This window comes from Elephas maximus, chromosome 4 (assembly GCF_024166365.1).
Source record: "Elephas maximus indicus isolate mEleMax1 chromosome 4, mEleMax1 primary haplotype, whole genome shotgun sequence".
NCBI classification, from domain to species: domain Eukaryota; kingdom Metazoa; phylum Chordata; class Mammalia; order Proboscidea; family Elephantidae; genus Elephas; species Elephas maximus.
This window is the reverse complement of record NC_064822.1, coordinates 6,917,642-6,938,446: the sequence shown is the minus strand read 5'-3', so window position 1 is coordinate 6,938,446 and position 20,805 is coordinate 6,917,642. Positions and strand designations below refer to the sequence as shown.

The 20,805-nt window shown below is 41.8% G+C and overlaps 1 protein-coding gene across 9 annotated transcripts in view; it reads left to right on the top strand.

Moving 5' to 3' along the window:
* Positions 1-8,523: 8,523 nt before the first annotated feature.
* Positions 8,524-20,805, top strand: part of NRP1 (neuropilin 1) — a 188,652-nt gene continuing 176,370 nt past the window's right edge. For 7 of the 9 annotated variants that reach the window (XM_049881649.1, XM_049881647.1, XM_049881646.1 and 4 more), the window contains exons 1-2: positions 10,017-10,575; positions 14,012-14,186. In XM_049881649.1, coding sequence (XP_049737606.1) covers positions 10,509-10,575; positions 14,012-14,186 — 242 coding nt within the window. In that variant the 5' untranslated portion in view covers positions 10,017-10,508. Of the gene's footprint in view, positions 8,616-9,604; positions 9,694-10,016; positions 10,576-14,011; positions 14,187-20,805 lie in introns of those variants that run through there. The other 2 variants (XM_049881642.1, XM_049881641.1) reach the window with 2 other exon arrangements.

Genomic DNA, 20,805 nt, shown 5'->3' with positions numbered 1-20,805 from the left:
GATTCTCAACTGTTCCATTGGTCTATGTATCTGCTGTTGTACCAGTACCAGGCTGTTTTGACTACTGTGGCAGTATAATATGTTCTAAAATCATGTAGTGTGAGGCTTCCCGCTTTGTTCTTCTTTTTCAGTAATGCCTTACTTATCCGGGTCCTCTTTCCCTTCCATATGGAGTTGGTGATTTATTTCTCCAACTCTTTAAAAAATGTCATTGGAATTTGAATTGGGATTGCATTGTATGTATAGATCACTTCGGGTAGAATAGAATTTTTACAATGTTGAGTCTTCCTATCCATGAGCAACATATGTTTCTCCACTTACATAGGTCTCTTTTGGTTTCTCGCAGTAGTGTCTTGTAGTTTTCTTTGTACAGCTCCTTTACCTCTCTGGTAAAGTATTTTATCTTCTTGGGGGCTACTGTGAACGGTATTGATTTGGTGATTTCCTCTTCAATGTTCTTTTTGTTGGTACAGAGGAATCCAACTGATTTTTGTATGTTTATGTTATATCTTGATACTCTGCTGAACTCTTCTATTAGTTTCAGTAGTTTTTTTGAAGATTCATTAGAATTTTCTGTGTATAAGACAATGTCATCTGTGAATAGAGGTACTTTTACTTCTACATTACCAAATTTGGATGCACTTTATTTCTTTATCTAGCCTTATAGCTCTGGCTAGGACGTCCAGCTCAATGTTGAATAAGTGCTGACAAACGGTGTCTTTGTCTGGTTCCCATTCTCAAGGGGAATGTTTTCAGACTCTCTCCGTTTAGGCTGATGTTGGCTGTTGGTTTTGTATAAATGCCTTTTATTATGTTAAGGAATTTTCCTTCTATTCCTATTCTGCTGAGAGTTTTTCTCATGAATGTGTGTTGGACCTTGTCAAATGCCTTTTCTGTATCAATTGATAAGTTCATGTGGTTCTCGTCTTTTGTTTTATTTATATGATGGATTACATTGATTGTTTTTCTAATGTTGAATCATCTGTGCAATCAACCACTTGGTCATGGTGATTTTTTTTTTTTTTGATATGTTGTTGAATTCTACTGGCTAGAATTTTGTTGAGGATTTTTGCTTCTAAGTTCATGAGGGATATAAAAAAAAAGTGCAATCAACCACTTGGTCATGGTGATTTTTTTTTTTTTTTTTTTTGATATGTTGTTGAATTCTACTGGCTAGAATTTTGTTGAGGATTTTTGCTTCTAAGTTCATGAGGGATATAGGTCTGTAATTTTCTTTTTTGTGTGGTGCTGTTAGCTGGTTTTGGTATCAGGGGTATGCTGGCTTCATAGAATGAGTTTGGTAGTATTTCAATCTTTTGTATGCTCTGAAATACCTTCAGTAGTAGTGGTGTTAACTCTTCTCTGAAAGTTTGGTAGAACTCTGCAGTGAAGCCATCCAGGCCAGGGCTTTTTGCGGGGGGGGGGGGGGGTGTGGAGTTTTTTAGTGACCATTTCAATCTCTTCTTTTGTTATGGGTTTATTTATTTTTTCTACCTCTGTTTTTGTTAGTTTAGGTAGGTAGTGTATTTCTAGAAATTCATCCATTTCTTCTAGGTTTTCAAATTTGTTAGAGTACACTTTTTCATAGTATTCTGATATGATTCTTTTAATTTCGTTCAGGTCTGTTGTAGTATCGCCCACTTCATTTCTTATTTGGGTTATTTGCTTCCTCTCCTGTTTTTCTTTTGTCAGTTTGGCCAATGGTTTATCAATTTTGTTAATTTTTCCAAAGAACCAGATTTTGGTCTTGTTCACTCTTTCAATTTTTGTTGTTGTTGTTGTTGTTCTCTATTTCATTTAATTCTGCTCTAAATTTTACTATTTGCTTTTTTTCTGGTGCCTGAGGGTTTCTTTTGTTGCTCTCTGTCTATTTGTTCAAGTTGTAGGGATAATTCTTTGATTTTGGTCCTTTTTTCTTTTTGTATGTGTGTATTTATTGATATAAATTGACCTCTGAACACTGCTTTCACTGTGTCCCAAAGGTTCTGATAGGAAATGTTTTATGAATTTCTGTATTCCGTCCTTGATGTCTTGTATAACCTAGTTGTTTTTGAGCAGTTTCCAAGTGTTTGAGTTCTTTTCCCTGGTTTTTCTGTTATTGATTTCTACTTTTATGGCCTTATGGTCAGAGAAGATGCTTTGTAATATTTCAATGGTTTGGATTCTGCTAAGGCTTGTTTTATGACCCTATATGTGGTCTATTCTAGAGAATGTTCCATGTGCTTTGAAAAAGAATGTATACTTTGCTACTGTTGGGTGGAGTGTTCTGTATATATCTATGAGGTCAAGTTGGTTGAATGTGGTATTTTGATCTTTTGTGTCTTTATTGAGCTTTTTTTCCGGATGTTCTGTCCCTCACTGAAAGTGGTGTGTTGAAGTTGCCTTGTATAATTTTGGCGCTGTATATCTCACTTTCCAATGCTGATAGAGTTTGTTTTATGTATCTTGCAGCCCTGTTATTGGGTGCATAAATATTTACTATGGCTATATCCTCCTGGTATATTGTCCCTTTAATCATTATGTAGTGTCCTTCCTTATCCTTTATGATGGATTTAACTTTAAATTCTATTTTGTCAGAAATTAGTACTGCCACACCCACTCTTTTTTGATTGTTTTTTGTTTGATATATTTTTTTTCCATCCTTTGAGTTTTAATTTGTTTGTGTCTCTAAGTCTAAGGCGTGTCTCTTGTAGGCAGCATATAATGGATTTTTTTTAATCCATTCTACCACTTTATGTCTTTTTATTGGTGCATTTAGTACACTTACATTCAGTGTAATTATGTATAGGTATGAGTTTAGTGCTGTTATTTTGATGTCTTTATTTGTGTTGTTGACAGTTTCTTTTTCCCACTTAATTTGTTGTGCTGAGTAGTTTATCTTTACATATTGTCTTTTCCTCTTATTTGTTGTAGTTGATTTTGTTTCTGCTGAGTCTCTATTTTTTTCTCGTATTTTATTTTAATGAGTAGGATTGTTAGTCTCCTTTGTGGTTACCCTAATATTTACCCCTATTTTTCTAGGTTTAAGCCTAACTTTTATTTCTTTATATTACCTTGTCTTCCTTTCCATATGAAAGATCTATGACTACATTTCTTAGTCCGTTTGTTTTAATGTTGTCTTCTTTTATATAACGATGTCGCTGTTTCCCTGTTTTGAGTGTTTTTTTATCTTGATTTATTTTTATGATTTCCCTCTCTGGGTTGACATCTGATTGCTCTGTCCATTGTTCTAGTTTTGGGTTGATATCTGATATTATTGATTTTCTAACCAGAGAAGTCCCTTTAGTATTTCTTATAGTTTTCTTTTGGTTTTTACGAATTCCCTAAACTTCTATTTTTTAGAAATGTCCTAATTTCACCTTCATGTTTGTGAGATAGTTTTGCTGGATATATGATTCTTGGCTGGCATTTTTTTTCCTTCAATGCTTTTTATATGTCATCCCACTGCCTTCTTGCCTGCATGGTTTCTCCTGAGTAGTCTGAGCTTATTCTTATTGACTCTTCTTTGTAGGTGACTTTTCTTTTATCCCTAGCTGCTCTTAAAGTTATCTCTTTATCTTTGGTTTTGGCATGTTTGATTATAATATGTCTTGGTGACTTTCTTTTCAGACCTACCTTATGTGGAGTTCAATGAGCATCTTGGATAGATATCTTCTCACCGTTCACAATATCAGGGAAATTTTCTGCCAACAAATCTTCAACAACTCTGTCTGTATTTTCTGTTATCCTTCCCTGTTCTAGTACTCCAGTCACTTGTAGGTTATTTCTTTTGATAGAGTCCCACATGATTCTTACGTTTTCTTTTTTTTCTTTTAATTCTTTTATCTGATTTTTCTTCAAATATATTGTTGCCAAGTGCTTTATCTTCAATCTCACCAATTCTGCCTTCCACTTGCTCAATTATGTTCCTCTGACTTTCTATCGAGTTGTCTAACTCTGTAATTTTATTGTTAATCTTCTGAATTTCTGATTGCTGTCTCTCTATGGATTCTTGCAGCTTATTAAATTTTTCATTATGTTCTTGAATAACCTTTTTAATTTCTTTAACTGCTTTATCTGTGTGTTCCTTGGCTTGTTCTGCATAATGCCTGATCTCCTTCCTGATGTCTTGAAGAGTTCTGTATATTAAGCTTTTGTATTCTGCAACTGGTAATTCCAGGAATGCACCTTCATCCAGGAGATCCCTTGATTCTTTGTTTTGAGAGCTTGTTGAAACAATCATGGTGTGCTTCTTTATGTGATTTGATATTGACTGTTGTCTCTGAGCTATCTATAAGTTATTGTATTAGTTTATGTTTGCCTACTATATTCTAGCTTCTTGTTTTGTTTTGTTTTATTTTGATATGTCCAAATTGGTTGCTTGAGTGACCTAGTTTGATTATTTCCACCTTTGAAGCTCTAACATCCTGTCACCAGATGGCTAGAGTTGTTACCAGGTATATGAGCCTAGCAGTCCATTCACTTTTCTTGTATGGATTCAGCTCAGGTGTCCAGGTAGTTGGTCATCAAGTGTGTTGTACAGGCTCTGTCCTACAGTCTTAGAGGGGTTGGGGTGATTGGTGTAGGTACCAGTATCTGGTCACAGCAGGAGGTCACACTCTGAACAGGGCAGGGTGCTGACAACCATCTCCTGAGTGTCTGTGAGGAAAGCGCATCCCTGTTCCGTAGAGTGCACAGGCGGGTGGGTTCTGCAGACAGACCTTGGGCACCCAATGCTTTTGGTTGTAAGGACTGAGAGATACCAGTTATCCCCGGACACCTGTCACAGGTGGTTGGGTGACCTTAGTAGAGCCACCAGTCCTTAGGCCCCTGATGTGGGTAGATGAGGACCCTGTTTAATAGGCAAAGCAGTGTGAAATATCAAACAGCCACCTCTCCACCACACAGCTGAAACAGTTGCAGTCTGCCAACAAGGGCATACTCAAATAGGCCCACACGGGTCCATACAGGGGGGAAAGATATTCAAAGTTCACTGTCCGTTTATGCCTGGATAGGAGCCACTTCTGTCCTGAGTTCCCCAGGTTAGTGGAGCTGACAGATTATCTTTTCCCCAATTGTGAATTTATTCCTTCTCCAAGTCGGGGAGAATGGCTCAGGACATGCAATGGGACCTCTCTCAGGCCCAGGGAAATCGACAGCCACTGAAGCTGGCTTTGGGGCTGGGAGTGCAGGAAAATATACACAAGTACATAGCTTTTGCTGAAAGCACTGTTCTTCTCTGGTTTTGGAGGTGTGAGTAGGCTGTGTGACTGGCTGTTCCTCCCAGAGGAGACTATGACTGAACACTACCATCAACCCACCACAGCTTGAGAGTTCCTGGTGATTCAGATCCAGCACTCCTCTTCACTTCTGAACCATCTCCCCCTCCCCCTGCCACTCAGTCTGTTTTCTAACTTTGCCCTTGATATTCAGGGCTTCTAACTTGTCTTAAATGTAATCATTTTACTTGTTTTTTCTGGTCTTTGTTGTAGGAGTGTTCACGGGAAGCGTCTGAACTACTCCGCCATCTTGGTCCTGCCTCCTAAATATATCTTGAATACATCTTTTTCCAATTTCCACTCCCATGACCCTCGTTCAAGCTCTTGCTTATATCACATTATAGTTGCTTCCTAATTGGTCTCCTCATTCCGTCCTTTCCCCCCTTCTTAACTCATTCTCCACACAGCAGATTAACTAATAAAATTCAAATTAAAATTCTTCACTAGTTTTTAAATTCAGTTAGAATAAATTCCACAATTCTTAATTGCGTGGCGGGGGGGGGGGGCAGGTTATTGTTGTTGTTCTTTGTTTGATTTTTAAGAATACTTCTTGCTTTTTTTTAGAATTTCTTAAAACTTGAGTTCTATATTAATTTTCACAAAACTATGACTGAATTTAAAGAGAGAGCCTCTTTCTTATTTTGGTCACTGAAATTATATTTTTAAAATAGTTCTTTTGAAACTTTGAATATTTTCTCTTTAATGTTCTTATGGTTTGGTGGGTATTTTATTGGTTATCTTGACTTTAATTTTCCTAATTGAAAAAGTAATTCAATTAAGACAGAATAATCTGAGATTATTCATTACAACCAATACAAGTGTTCAAATTCTAGCTTAACCTCTACTATTAACAAAATGTCTTGAATCCACCAACATGATTCAAAATTTACCATTTTCCTCCTGTATCTTCCAATTGCATGCACTATATTACAAACACTTTGTATTACAGCTTTATCTTAAAACTTTAGATGGTTATCTTTTCTTGAATACTTGAAGAGTTTTCAAGATAACTTTTGAAAGGCCAAAAATAAAGTATCATAAAGTAAAAATTCATTTGTTTAGTTCCTTCTTTCCTTTGGCAATACATATTCAGGAGATAGGTATAAATGAGGTCCAAAAGACATCTCTTTATGATAGAGACATTTGACATAAATGCTGTTTTAAATTGAATTATTTTAAATAATGTAGATTAATTTAAATTCCAATTTTTTAGTCTTTTTCCAGTTTTACTTCTTCCATTCTTACATCTCAAATGTAGGTTAGAGCCTACTAAAAATATATTGTTTTATTGCATTTCTGATGCCTGGGCTTGATGTTTTTAAAAACTTGACGAAGATAGACCTGATACTATTTTTGTATACCAACCTAAATCTCCACATTTCATCAACCTGAAATACTATGAGAAAGTTAGTGGCTTTAATGCCCTTCTGGGAACAATGGATCTCATCTTATTTCTGATGAATTGATGAGAGCTTGGTGAAAGGAATGAAGCATTTACCGCCCAGTCTATTCTTAACGATGAGCCATGGTTCCAGCCTGACTCTGGGGGACCCTAGCCAGCGCCTTATTTCTGGAGCAGTCCCTGAGTGCTAGTCAATGGGGCTGAATAATGCTGACCCAGGGCCTCCGCAGGGCCTTCTGGGAGTGCAGTCTATACCTCTTCCCTTCATTGGAAGTGGGTCCTATCTAGCCTGAGGATTTGCGATATCGGGAAAGAGTGATGCCTTCACCATACCAAAATAAAATCAACCCAGGAACACTGCCAAATTCCTCCTCTGTCTATCACTTATTCTTGTATAAAGGTCAGTCTGTCTCCCTTGCTGGGGAATTGCAGAAATCTAAAGCTGACCTTCTTCAGCACTTAGTGGAATACAAGAGCAAAGGAAAGAGGTTGTCAGCAGGGGCAATTTGCTCTGCACCAGCCCACGAGCTAGCAATTATCAAGCAGCGTGGTAGGTAGGGTTCTATTATCCAGTACTGTACCTGGAAACTAAGGAGTCTAGAAAAGCCTCAAATCAGCTAAGACCAGGAAAATCAGTGGCAGAACTTAAGTATGGTATTTCCCCTAGAGTATATATTGCATGCCTTATTAGGTGACAGGAGAAAAGCGGGCAAAAGTGCTTAGCTGGTGAACAAGAAAGGAGACAGGCGTTCTCTGAGCGTTGACGCGCCGGAGGAGCCCTTCCCGCTGGGGAGGCGCGTGAGAGCCGGAGGAGGAGCGACTGCTGCCAGAGCCCGGAGGAAGCGAGGTCCGGGTGGGGGACAGTCCGTCCCTGAGTGCGCGACCCGGTGGCTTTATTTACTGCCCTTTCGAGTCCAGGCTGGGAAATGCACGCTCAGCGGGGAAAGGGGAAGAGAGATTGGAAGCAGTTTTCTAAAAACAACACAGCTCCAGTCTTCCGCGTGTGCCCCCTCGCTGACCCCGCCGAGGCTCAGACGGGTCAGAACCGGCTCCCTGGAGCGAGGGCCGCACAGTCCCAGTAGGAAGAAGGCGACTATCTGTAACTCTAGGACGCCCCGATGCTGCACCTCCCTGTTTCCCTTTCTCTGTCAACATGCCAGGTGCTGAAAGCCGTCTCTCCCACCGAGCCCTGGACTGAGGTCACTAGGGGCCACCCCAAATCTGATGATGATGTTGATCCCGCGCAGCTGGGGACTGACTGGCGGGGCTGGGGCTGCGTGCAGAGCAGAGATAAGGCGGAGAGGCGGCGACGAGCAGAAGTCTTAGCCAGGAGCCCAGGTTTCCTCCGCCGGAGCGCTGGCTCCCCTGGGCTCTGCTCTGGGCGCGGCTTTCCCCCGCCTCCTCCCTCCTTCAGCCGCCAGGCCAGAGGCGTAGACCTGCCCACCCCCCTGCCGCAAACCCTATCTCTCGACCCATTTGATACCAGGGCCAGTGTCACCTTCCTACCCCACGCCTCGCTGGGAGTGCCTCCCAGGGGTCGGCGACTCGAAAAAGAGCAAACTGGACAGACAGGAGGCGCTCTGGAGACAGGGATGGCTTGCGGAGCGGAGGTGTCTTGGTCTCAAGATTGGCGGCTGGGGCTCAGCGGACGCGGGTAGGGTGAGAAGAAAGACTTGCAAAGGAGGGCTTGAAGCCAGAAACTGGCAAGGATCTGATCGGACCAATGAGTTCGGGCGCCGCGGACTGCTCCTCAGCGCGGGCACGGAGCCCGCCTGCACCCTGAGGGGCGCGCGTCACCGCGCCCAGCCTCAGCCCGCGAGTGTGAAACCCTTGCCTCCGGCCGGCGCGCTTTGGGCTGCCACTCTCCCTGCCCGCCCCTAGTTCTTCCGCCAAAACCTTTGACCAGAGTCTCCTTGTCAACATTCTTAATCTCCTTTGCCAGCTCTTTAAACCAGGTAGGAATAAGGTCTGATTTGGGGATATGTAAATAAACGCCAATTCCCAGAAGGTAGAGTGACCTTTTCACCTTGTCCATGATCTCCTTTGGAGGGAATCCGCGGGCACTGACCCCTCTAAAGGGCTGAATCCATGATCACAAACTGTTCGTTTCTCTGAAATGTCCTTGCTATTCATATCCGCAGACGCACTTCAACAGCAGTTCTCTGGGAGCCCTTGGGGGATGAAACTGGGGAGCCTCCAGCGACAGTGACGACTCCTCTCTGTGGGGAGGTGGGAGTGGGCAGGAAGCTATAGGACTAGCGCACACAATTGCCTGTTGCCGGGAGTCGGCGACGTGCGGGCCCTGCCAATAGTCCCCCTTTCCACCTCTCTCCTCAGCGCTTCCTCTTCCCCCGGGATGCAAAAAAGCAGGGGCCACTGGACCCCTAATTTCTAAACCGCTGAGTACCTGGGCTCGGAGACGCGGGGCTGGGTGGGGTTGGGCGGCGACTGCCCCCTAGCTGGAAGGCGATTTATCTCCCACCCTGCGGGCGTCCCCTCTATCCCGAAGGGGAAGTCTTGTCCAAATCTCGGGGAACAATGGAGCCCCGCGGCGCACGGCGGGCACCCTGGCGCCCAGGCGCTCTGGCAACCAGCCGCGCGCCCTGACGTCGGGGCGGGAGACCGTGTCCGCCTGCAGCCCGGCCTCGCACGCCTAGGCGGTTTGACATGGCCGTACGTGGCACTGACACTACCTCCCCTTTCTCGGCTTTGCAGTGCGTCTCCTACTCCAGCTGGGCTTTCCACCTCTGGCCCGCCAGCCCTGACCAGGAGTGCCCAGCCGGCGCCCTGATCCTCCTTGCCACAGGTCCCAGTCTGGTCAGGCGGGGAGTAAGAGGTGGGGAGTAAGCTGGCATCGTAGCTCCCCTGCCCAGCTCCGCGCGGAGAAGCCCCGCTCTTAGCCAGCAAGGGGATTTGGAGTTGCAAGAAGCCGCCGCCACCTCCCGGCGCCCCGCACTTCTCGGCAGCGGGATCCTCGCTGCCCCGCAGCCTCCCCGGCTCTCATTCCGGGGTGCAGAAGCGAGGTCCGCCGAGGTAGGCGAACCCTGCGCCTTCTTTGGCACCGACATCGATACCCCCACCCCAAACACACACGCAAGCACGCCCTCGGCGCAGATCACAGAGCCTTCCTCCTCGTGAAGATCCCTGCAGGGCCTCGGAGAAAGACAGACAGACCGACCGGGAAGGCACAGTGAGGGAAACTTGTTCCTCCCCTCTCCTGTCAGGCAATTACTGGCGAGCTTGTGCAGGGAGAGGGGAGGAGGAAGCGAGGGAAGGGCTCAAGAAGGGGAGGGGGAGGACGGAAGGAGGTGGGGGAGGCGGGGGTGCAGTTAGTGAAACTCCTCTGTCTCCCGCTCCTCTTTTCATTCCTTGCTCCTCTCCTTTCCGCAGACACCCCGGACCTTCCCTGGGCGCCAGCTCCTCGGCTCCAACGGGTCCAGAGACTACCCAGATTTTTTTTTTTTTTTTTTTTCCTTTCTGGAAATTGGCTTTGGTGTATGTTTCCCTACCTCACTCCTCCCCCTCCCAGCCCCCACTTTTTTTTTTTTTTTTTTTTTTTTGAGACATGGCTCGGGCAGCGGCTCTTGGAAGAGGAACAAGTGTGGGAAAAGGGAGAGGAAACAGGAGCTAAATGACAGGATGCAGGCGACTTGAGACACAAAACGAGAACCGTTTCTCTGGGATCAAGGCATTGCCTCGCTGCTTTCCTTCCTCCAAGACCGGCTGGAGGATTTTACAGCTCTGAGCGGAGTTGCGGCGCTTGGGATTTTTCAGAGTACTCCCTTTGCTGTATTTTCCCTGCGCGATCTCGTTCTCCCGCTTTTGCCTGGAGGTCCGGAGAAGGTAGAATGGAGAGAGGACTGCTGCTCCTCTGCGCCGCGCTCGCCCTCGCCCTGGCCAGCGCTTTTCGCAACGGTAAGTGACAGGCGGAGGCGCGTCTGACAGCGCCGCGCCCGGGGCTCCCCGGCTGCGGGCGTCCTACCGGGCTCTGCCTCCTACCCCAGCAACCCGACTCACGCAGAGCTGCTGGGATGAAGCCGGAGGAGCCATCCGCCCGGGCGAAGGAAACTTTTATCCGGGCGGAGAAATAAAGAAATCAAAGCAATCGGTTTATGGCAAGAGGATTTCAAGTCCTCTAGCTCCCTCCTGGACCACACAGCTCCCTCCTGGAAGTTGGCTGTTTGATTGTGGAGGTTTTCCTATCTCTCTTGCAAGACGGAGCTGCCGACCTTCCCAGATCAGCACACCAATTATCTTAATAATGTTTCCTCCCAAAGGCAATTAGATGAGCCTCCCTTTCAAAAATTTGATGGCAGTTAAAAGTTAATGAACACTTTACCAGGAGAAACAACTTCCTGGTTCTCTTGCAACTCCCCCAAACTGTTTCCTCTGGCGGGTGCCTGCAAAAGACAGTGGTTTGTTGGTTGATGGAACCCCCGCCCACGGTTTTGTAACTCGTCCCTAATCCGTCTGGAGTTTGAATGAAAGTTGCATGGTGTCAATAAAGGAATCTGATATATACAGCCTAAGGCACCAGGATATCTCGAAACCCCTAACCTAGTTGCAGCTTCCACTTTGCTCTTTCAAACCACTCACTGTTAAGTAAATGAAAGACTGTGCTGGGGTATAAACAGGACCATGTAACATAAATAATGTGTTTTATGTGACCTGGTTGTAGGCACGTTAAACTACCACTGAAAAGTTGCTGAAGGCAAGGGTATGAAATTATCTTTACAGTAAGTCTTGGGCGATTATTAATAACTAATTATCAAATATTTACTTTAGTCTGACTTAGATTTCAATCAAAGTAATTAGAAGAAAAGAACAACCACTACTTTCTGTGGTATATTGTTTTAATAAGAGACTGCAAGCGGAGGTGTTCATACCGAGAGGAATTTAAATTACATCTTTATGGTGGAAGTTGATCTCCCTAATACGTTTTCTGAAGGTCTTGTGATTTAAGCAATAGATTTTCCCCAACAGCTACCAAGTAGTGTTCTATAAGGTATGCTTGGAAGTAAAACACAGGGAGAAACATTGTGAATGTGGAGTTCAATTTATTAATGAACCGGAGTTGGTGGCATCTTTGTGTAATCTGGCCAGGAATGAAATAACCATCTCCTCCAACTGAAAGAGCACAAGTGGTTAGGAATTACAGTAACCCACCCTCTGCCCTCGACAACTCCTGGGACTAGATCAGTAGGGGAGGCGTTCACAAGGTGGATTTGAAGCCTAATATAAAAAGCTCTCAGGCTTCGGGTTGTGAATTGCACAAATACATGTGTGTGTGTGTGTGTGTATGTACATGACTTCTTTTTCTTAGCAGAAATGTAGGGAAGGCTGAGAACCTGAGCTTCGATCGGTGAGCCTGACTAGTTACAGCCACGTTGCTATGATTGGAGTGACCAGAGCCAGTTAATGCCCTTGTAACACAGCAGCCCTCTGAAAGCCGTGTCTACCTCCTCCAAGTGCCAGTCTCTGCTAAATTAATTCATTAACCTTATTTAGGACTAATGGTCCAGAGTTGTTAGAAATTGCTCTTTCTTAATCAACTGTTGGAGAGATTTAACAGAGCCAGGGAGTCTAGCAGTCCACCTTATCTTATTACACTGTCACTTTCTCAGAAGTCACAGATTAAAGAGCTCTTGGTGTGGTACCGAGTCCACCTAAATGTCTTCTGAAGTGACTCTGTCGAGTGACTGGAAGCTGTGCTGTTTTATTTCACTCCTCTAACAGATGCCAGACTCTGCCACGATGCTAGTACAGAGCTGGAGGAGACTTAATGAAACAGGGTCATTTTCCAAGTTTTCTGCACATTGAAAATAACGCAAGAGTCTCAATAGAATCACAGAACAGTGTCCAATATGATCATTAGCTGAGATTCTGAACTCCAGTTGCAACATCATTTTTTCTAGGCAAATCTTATGCTTTTAAAAGCACAGGCAAAGGAAGCCAGTCTAGGAAACACAGAAAGATCTGGCAACTGGGGGTGGGGGTGGGGGGGAATATATATATATATATAAAATATATATATATTATATATAATTTATATTGTCTTCTTTTTAATTTATGGGGAATGATTTCTGTAATGCATGTAGCTTTATGCATTTTTGATGTGCACTTCATCTTTCATTTCCATTTGACCTGGTTTTCCTGTAATAAAATTCTGTAGATTTATAAATTCATGCTGAGAGCAAAGAATGCCATTTTCTTTCCACAGGGAATCTATTAGATGCAATATTAAAATCTATATATACCATTACTGAAAATTTGTGATTGATAGGCTTATATATTTCGCTGCTTTCATACCTGTTCCTCTGACATAGTTTATGCGCCGAATTTTTATTGCTCAAAATTAAGCATCAATAAACGTGGCATCGTTTCAAGCTAAGGCTCTCCAGTATGAAATCCACCGTAAAAAGTGACCAGAAAAATCTACGCTGAACAATAAAGCAACCTCAGCAACTGGTTTATTTGGCTCTGGGTGAATCACTTCAGTACTTGGGTTTTTTGAAATGGAGGCTGAAAACTAGTTAGCTCACCTTTCCCAGAATGTGAGAATGTGGCTTACCATACCTGATCTCCAGGCCTCACTGTGGTGATTTTTCCCCAGCATTTAGGTAATTAGAATTAATGCTGCCTGGCTATTTATTTTTCTTTCTGCCCCATTGCTTTGATCTGGTCTCCAAGCCTGAGCAACTTAGAGAAGTGAAGCAGAATTATTTCTGCTTCACCAAATATACTTTGTTCTCTGTTGGCCTGGATCCCAAGAGCAGAGATAACTGAGACTCACTTAGATTTATGGACAGATAAAACAACAGAAAGGTTTGGTTTTAAGCCGATCGAGGCCTTGGAAGACAATCCCCACTGATCAATGACATAGACCAGGCTTATCATCAAAAAGCCACACAAGGGGTCGAACACTTCTTTTAGTCACCTTCCACTTAGAACTTGCTACTTAATGGGATTACACTTCTTGGGGGTAATTAAGTCTAGCAGAAGCTCCCTGGGGGCCATGTTAACATCAATTGAGGGGATTTAATGTTTTTAATCCTTGTTATTCTTAGGTGCTAGAAGACCTTTTCTTGGGAAGGAACTTCCTGGGATGGGAGGAGGTGGGGAGAGCTCTCAGGTCTCCGTTGGTCAGCCTTCCTGGGCAAACACTTGGAGATCAAAGATTGGTCCTTCCTAGGGTGTTGCTGTCACTGTCACTTTGAGGACCTGTGGAGACTTCTTGGAGTTCCCTTTTTAAAAGTTATGGAATGTTTAATATCTGGCAATTGACACATGAAGCTAGACTGCCTAACTGGGTGTAAGGGAAAGATCTGCTAAAATGTTGCTTTTCTTGCAGATAAATGTGGTGGTACAATAAAAATTGAAAACCCTGGGTATCTCACATCTCCTGGTTATCCTCATTCTTATCACCCAAGTGAAAAATGTGAATGGCTGATTCAGGCTCCGTACCCGTACCAGAGAATTATGATAAACTTCAACCCGCACTTCGATCTGGAGGACAGAGACTGCAAGTAAGTGATCGCGTGTTTGAACAGGCACCACAGCACCATCTGGTGGTCATAGGTGTCTATGGCGGAAAAGCCTGTGTACAGTACAGGGCATAAACGGATCCAGGAGGGGTTCCAATCTAGGGCAGATCATATGTCAACGGCATGGAAATTGAATTACTTTAAGTGATTTCTGAGTTCCCCAAACTGGGAAGATTATATTTAAATGTGTAATCTTCCATACTCCTTTTCCTGTTAACGCTTTTGGTTCGGGAACTCTTTTATTAAGAAATATATACATTCCCACCCTCCCAGAGAAGGTGAAGAACCTGAAACGCAAACTCTCGCTTGCATTTTTACTAAATATTGTGGGTCACTAACATATAGAGCATCCACAGATAGTGAGGTCGAATATTTTGTAATAAATTTGTGGCACATTTCATGATTTAAAAGCTGTCTTTGTCTTACCGAGTTTTACAGGGAAAACAAATTGTCATTGGCCAAAAAGTAAGGCATATAAGGATGAATTAGATGACGGTTTTTTTGATAGTTAACGATTGGAAGACTTTTATGAAAAATTCTAAAAAATATTTCTTAATGCACAATGAATACAACGGGAACTCAAAAAGAAGTCAGTTTGTATCCATCTGCATTAGCCAGCCTATCTCCTTCCATTGTCATGTTACTAGTTAGTCCATTACGCCAGATTTCATTATTATGAAGATATTCTCACTGTTGTTGTAGTTACGTGCCATGGAGTCAGCCCCTGACTCTTGGTGATCCCATGCAATGGGGTCAGACCATTAGGATCCACACGGTATAGTGACAGTCTAAATTTTATTTCCTCACATTATATCAAAGAACTGGTGCATAGGTTTTGCTTTCCACAGTAGTTGGAGAGTGTGTTTTAACTTTAAATGTAGTAATTCACTCCACGTTTGCTCTTCTCTCTTGGACACCGAGCAGACCACCTGTCTCCATCTTTTCTTCATTCTCCCATTCTGTTGCATTGTACGTGGTGTGGTATCCAGAGAGTTGGATCTGAATACCAATCTTTTTATTAAGGGAAAATAATCTATTTCAATGTCAATTTTATAATGTTTCTCAGAGAATGATGTATTTTCCCAAGGTTTAAAATGAGTAGATTTGATTGTATACAATGTATATAGGCTACTACTTGCTTTGGATACAAATGTTATTATTCAGGTCCATTCATTATAGAGGAGATGTTCTCTTTGCATGCAAAGAGAATATCTCTTTTAGGGAAGAACAGAATACTATGCTAACGTTCCCACCTGTTGGAAGTGTTCAGCAACCTGTTGAGTTGATAGGGTCATCTAGTTTTTCATAGTCAGGAAAATGAGGTCATCTGGCTAATTCAACATCCTGGTTCCTGAGAATTAGCATAAATCCATATACTGATGATCAATTTCTAAACAATTAGTATACACTACAATGCGATGTAATTATGCTGATTCCAATTTAATCTTTGTTCTGTGATTCACAAGTGCGTGAGGGCATTATATTGGCTTTTTAATCTTGTGTGGAAGTGGCCATTAGCAGAGTGGTCTACCGACTGTTGGGAACAGGGAGTTCATTGTCTTTTTTTCCCTCAGTATTCTGTATGGTGGTGTTTACAGTGTTGATCACCTAGACAACCTGGAGACTTGTTCTCTACTTTGTTTTATTTTATTTTACTTTTTGATAATGCCTAAACTGCTAGGAGATATTTTTAAGAAATTCTTGTAAAGTAATAACACTATGCCAAAATATAAGATGCCATTAGATTTCAGGAAAGTCGCGTTTACCAACTCCTGATCAGTAAATCATACACCATGTATATGTGTAATATAATAGTTAAAGAAGTTAGAAGAGTCACTAGTTTTAGCACTGGTGTGCCGGTAAATGTTTAACAACTGGGTCCCTTTGGGGGAGAGGGTAAAATTCTGCTGTGTAACATTTGCTGATTTCCGTGGCATAAATATTCCCATTACGGCCGATTTCTCCAACTACCAAGATGATGTCATTGTGCATGGAGCTGGGAAGACGCGGGCAGCGTTGACTTTTGTTGGCTCTTGCAGGCACACCACTGGGGTAGAAGCCTAGAAAGGAAAACCAATTGAATGAGCTCATATATGTAAAGCATTTACATCAGTGTCTGGCACAGTAAACCCTAAACACAGTAATGGTTTGCCATGTAGTGGTGTGAGGGTGGATATAGTGGGATTGGAAGAGCACTTTTCGGCTAGTTGGGGTTTGGGAAGAGATTTTTCAGCGATATCAACAAGGTATTGAAGAACTGATATGCCCAGGAAGATTGTTTTTATAATTATGACTGCGAGAATTTTTCTGTTTTATAATGCTACTGAGTTAGGCAATTTCTTAATTACAGGGAACCGAGGATTTGTTCTCTGTGAAGTTGCCACCTCCTGCCTGCCTTTGAAAGACTGATATATTTAGCTTGATGAAGTCAATGGAGATTGTGCCAGTGGAAAATATCTTTGTGCCATGTTTTAAATTTTCGCTCTATGATATCAATGAAAAATTTCTTTTATCAATGAAAAATTCCAAAAAGGTATAGGAAGACCAATATAAAACATTGCCTTAGCTGTCTTTCTGGGCTGGCCACATGTAAAAAAATACTCCTGGTCGTTGTTGAAGGTTGTAATTGGCATTCTACAAATGTGGCCCAATTCTTACTTCCTTTTGTTGGGGTTATGAGAGGAACTTACAGCTTTAAAATCTAAAGGTGGCTAGAACTCCCAAGAAAAATGGAAAACACCAGAAACCCTTTGAAAAACAAATTCATAGACTTCAAAAGTGTATTATTAGTGGCCCCAAAAACAAAGCTTTTTGTTTCATTGTTGTAGTTTATATTAGGCTACTTCCAAAAGTGGGCTTGAGATGATATAAATTGACATAAAATGATATAAGCTGGTAAGCTTTTAAGTATCACTATTAGGAGCAAGTGGTTGTAAGACATTTAATACCATCCCTTACTCAGCTATATTTTCTGCCTGGTAGCAGGGAGAAATACTCGCCATACCCATGTCACAGGGTAACTGTGAGGATAAAACAAAGTATTGGATATGAAAGTCCTTTAAGAAGTTGAAAGCTGTCCTCAAAATAAGTTGTCATTATTATTATGGTCTCTGTAACAACTTGGTCATTGGTAGAACATTTGGAAATAGGAAACTAGACAGATGTCAAACTGAGTATATTGATCTAGTAATGGGATGATCCACGTATAATACACCCTGCATTTTCTCTTTGAAACTGTCAGTATTCAACTGAAAATGTCACCATGTACAGTCAACTTTCATCATGTGAGAGCTGAAGAAATCAATTTCGTAGTACATTTGCTTATTGAGACGCATCTTCCAGGCCCAAGTAAGCAATTTGCTTTTGTAGGGGGTAGGGATGTATAAGTAATTAAATAAACAACTCATACAGTTCTGGTAAAAATACCTATTTTATTTTAACTCTTACTATTTTATTTATAAGTAGGTAAAAAAATGATCTAGTAACTTCAACAATACACTAAAATGTATACAGTCACACCTTTTCACCTGAGTGGCACCAAGACTGACTCAGTTCTTACGTACACCACGGGCCTTACTTTACAAAACGGTGCTAAGTTTTCACAGTGGTTATCAAGAGGGAGTATTTCCCTAAGGAAAATAAATGTGTGAGCTAAGCCTGGTAGTTTCAAAATGCATCACTTTATGTTTGTGCCACCACTGAGCCACGTTCCTTACAAATGGGCATCGAAAACATAATACTACACCCTCCTCAACTATTTTATTGAACAGAGTGTGGCATCAATCCATCACTCAATAGAACAGTAGAGTATCTGTCTTTGGGACTAACATTGGGCTGAGATTTCTAGCTGACATACTGCTGTGTTTTTATTGTTACGTGATGTGGAAGAAGAGACTAGAGAATGTTCTGAGAGGAGAAGACAGTGCTGAGGGTGTGGAAGGAATGGTGACTTCCGTTTTTAACACCAGCAAAATCCCGCGTGCTTGGGAAGTGTGAAAAACCCAGTTAATAGTAGAAGAGAAAGGAAAAAGAGACCGGCTGAATGTTTCTCAGAAAGCAATGTTCATGGTGCACTGGAAATGGTTTCCAGTATTTACATTGAGTTAGTTGGTTCTTGCTCACCTCAAGTTTCTCTCAATGGTAAGGCAGACATCTTGAAATGCATAAAACTTTATATCTGTATAATAAACAAGAATGTCAATGATACAGTAGTTAGAATTTATGGAAGTTTTCCGGTTTCCCAGCAATGCAAACTATCAGCATGATAATTTATAATGGTTTGTGACAAATACTGCTGAGCAAAGAGGTGTGTGGTTACATTCAGATCAGATGTCGTCATCTGGGGAGCAATAAAAATTTCACAGACATTGGGTTAAAAACATTAAAAAAGAATGAATGTGATGCTTCAGAAAAGGAGTCTTAAAAGGTAGTAGTGTGGTGGGAGAAAGCACAGCAGTGGTCTCTTCTGACAAGTTCCTGACTTCGGGGCCTGATTTGACAGTGGTGTTTTGCAGGACTTAACCCAAACTTAAGGCTGGCATAGCAGAGTTCTTTCCTGTCTATAATTTAGATTTGCAAGCTCTTCCTTGTGTAACCAATAATAGGTGTGTATTTTTCTAATTAAATGCATTGGAAGGCAGATTTCAGTCTTGTAATGTCATATGAAGTTTAATCACAGTGCAATTATAATTAGAGATATTCAAGTTTTGGGAGGTTTGTTAGAGTAAATCACACATCTTTTCTTTAATGCTACTTTTAAAATTGCCTAAGTTAGTATTAACTTGGAAACACTGCTAATCTCATTGATTTTCATAGAATATAAACTCACTGAATGAAAATGGATCTTCCCTTAGTTTCCCAAATCTGATTTGTTCCTGTAAATTTAATGACAGAATGGCCGGTTAGCGGTTTGGTGGCAATTTTTGGAGTATAAGTTCTATTTTTGGTTTCCCTGAGTAATATTTTCTGTGGTGAGCCTTTCTTTAGTTAAAATATTGATATTATATTCATTGTGGGTTTTTTGCCCAAGGTGACTGCCTCACTTGCTTCACCCAAGTTCTAGTGGTCTGTGTGTGTTTTTCCAGTTGCCTTCAAGTTGATTCCAACTCAGGGCGACCCAATGTGTGTCAGAGTAGCACTGTGCTCACTGGGTTTTCAGTAGCAGATTCTGAGAAGTAGATCATCCGACCTTTTTTCCAAGGCACCCCTGGGTACACTCGAACCTCCAACCTTTCTGTTATCAGCCAAACACACTAATCATTTGCACCACCCAGGGGCCCTGGTCTTGTGTTTAGAGCATTATTGAGGCCAAATCAAACCTACAAAAAATTGCCCTTGTATTATGGAAAACAGTGGATATTTTAAGCCAAAAAAGTCTTTATTTTTTAGATGACATTTAGAAATGTATGTACTTTTAATCAAAGCATAATATATATCTAATAAAAACAAAAGCAGTAACTGTAAAGTTTGGTAGAATCTTACAAGGTGAACACATCCATGGAACCAGTCAAGAAGCAAACATTTCCAGCTTCATAAAAGCCCACTTATGTCCATTTTCAGTCACTAAACTTCCCCATCAAGGGTGATGACAGTCCTGCATTATTGATTCCATTTTTATAAATTTAAATTTCAGACAAAACTGAACTCCTTTGAATATAGACAGTGACACGCTTAGGAATGGAGCTAGAAAACCGCATACTGTTCCCTTTCTAATCACATAGCAGAGTCTCACTAAAGCACTTAAAAATGTTTTCAGTAGCTACCGTAGAAGTAGCTTATATTTGTTGCATATGATACAGTTCTGTTAAAATAAACAAAGTTTTCAATCTGGTGCCTGGTTTACGTGCAAGGCCAATCCAGAAAAACCATCCTTTGCTTTATTTTTCTAATTTTTTCATTCCTGGTTTTGATCTGGGGTGAATTTCCAGTGTGGTCAAGGGCAGAAGAACCACCACCAAGCTCAATTTAATTAAAAAAAATTATTGGATGAGTAAGAATAAAGTCTTTTCAGAGCAAGCATTCTTGGCCAAGGCTGTTGTTCCCACCTGCAGCATCCTTGCTTATTCCTCAGGCAGATAATTACCTACTTTCTTCCTTTTGGATTTTTCTTGATTGTTTCTTGCTATAAGCAATCACATTTGATCATAATGAATTTCAAGTATTACAAGGTTGTTTTGTGTTAGGTATTTCTGTAATTTTTCTTTTTTTTAAAGCAAACTTTATGAGAAGGTGAAGGAGAAGGTTAGTTGAAATCTTATCAAATTGAATCAACATGTGCCTGGCATTTCCAACCAGATTTCACTTTGGAGAGCAGGCACTTAAAAATCGATCCAAGTGAGACATATGCCTTCAGCCGGCGTGCCTGTTCTCAGCTCTTTCTTCCCAGCATAAAACTTGATACTTCCAGGCATGCTGACATACGTCAGCAGCGGCACATACACAAACACATATGTGCGTACATGTGTGTGCTTGTGAAGGAGGCTAAAGAATAAACCTAACTAATGACAGTTGTAGTAGTCATCTACGGCCGATAATTAAGAGGAGAGACAAGATCCGTGTTCAGGTCAGGTTCCAAATGCCTCTTAATTGGATGTTTATAGTC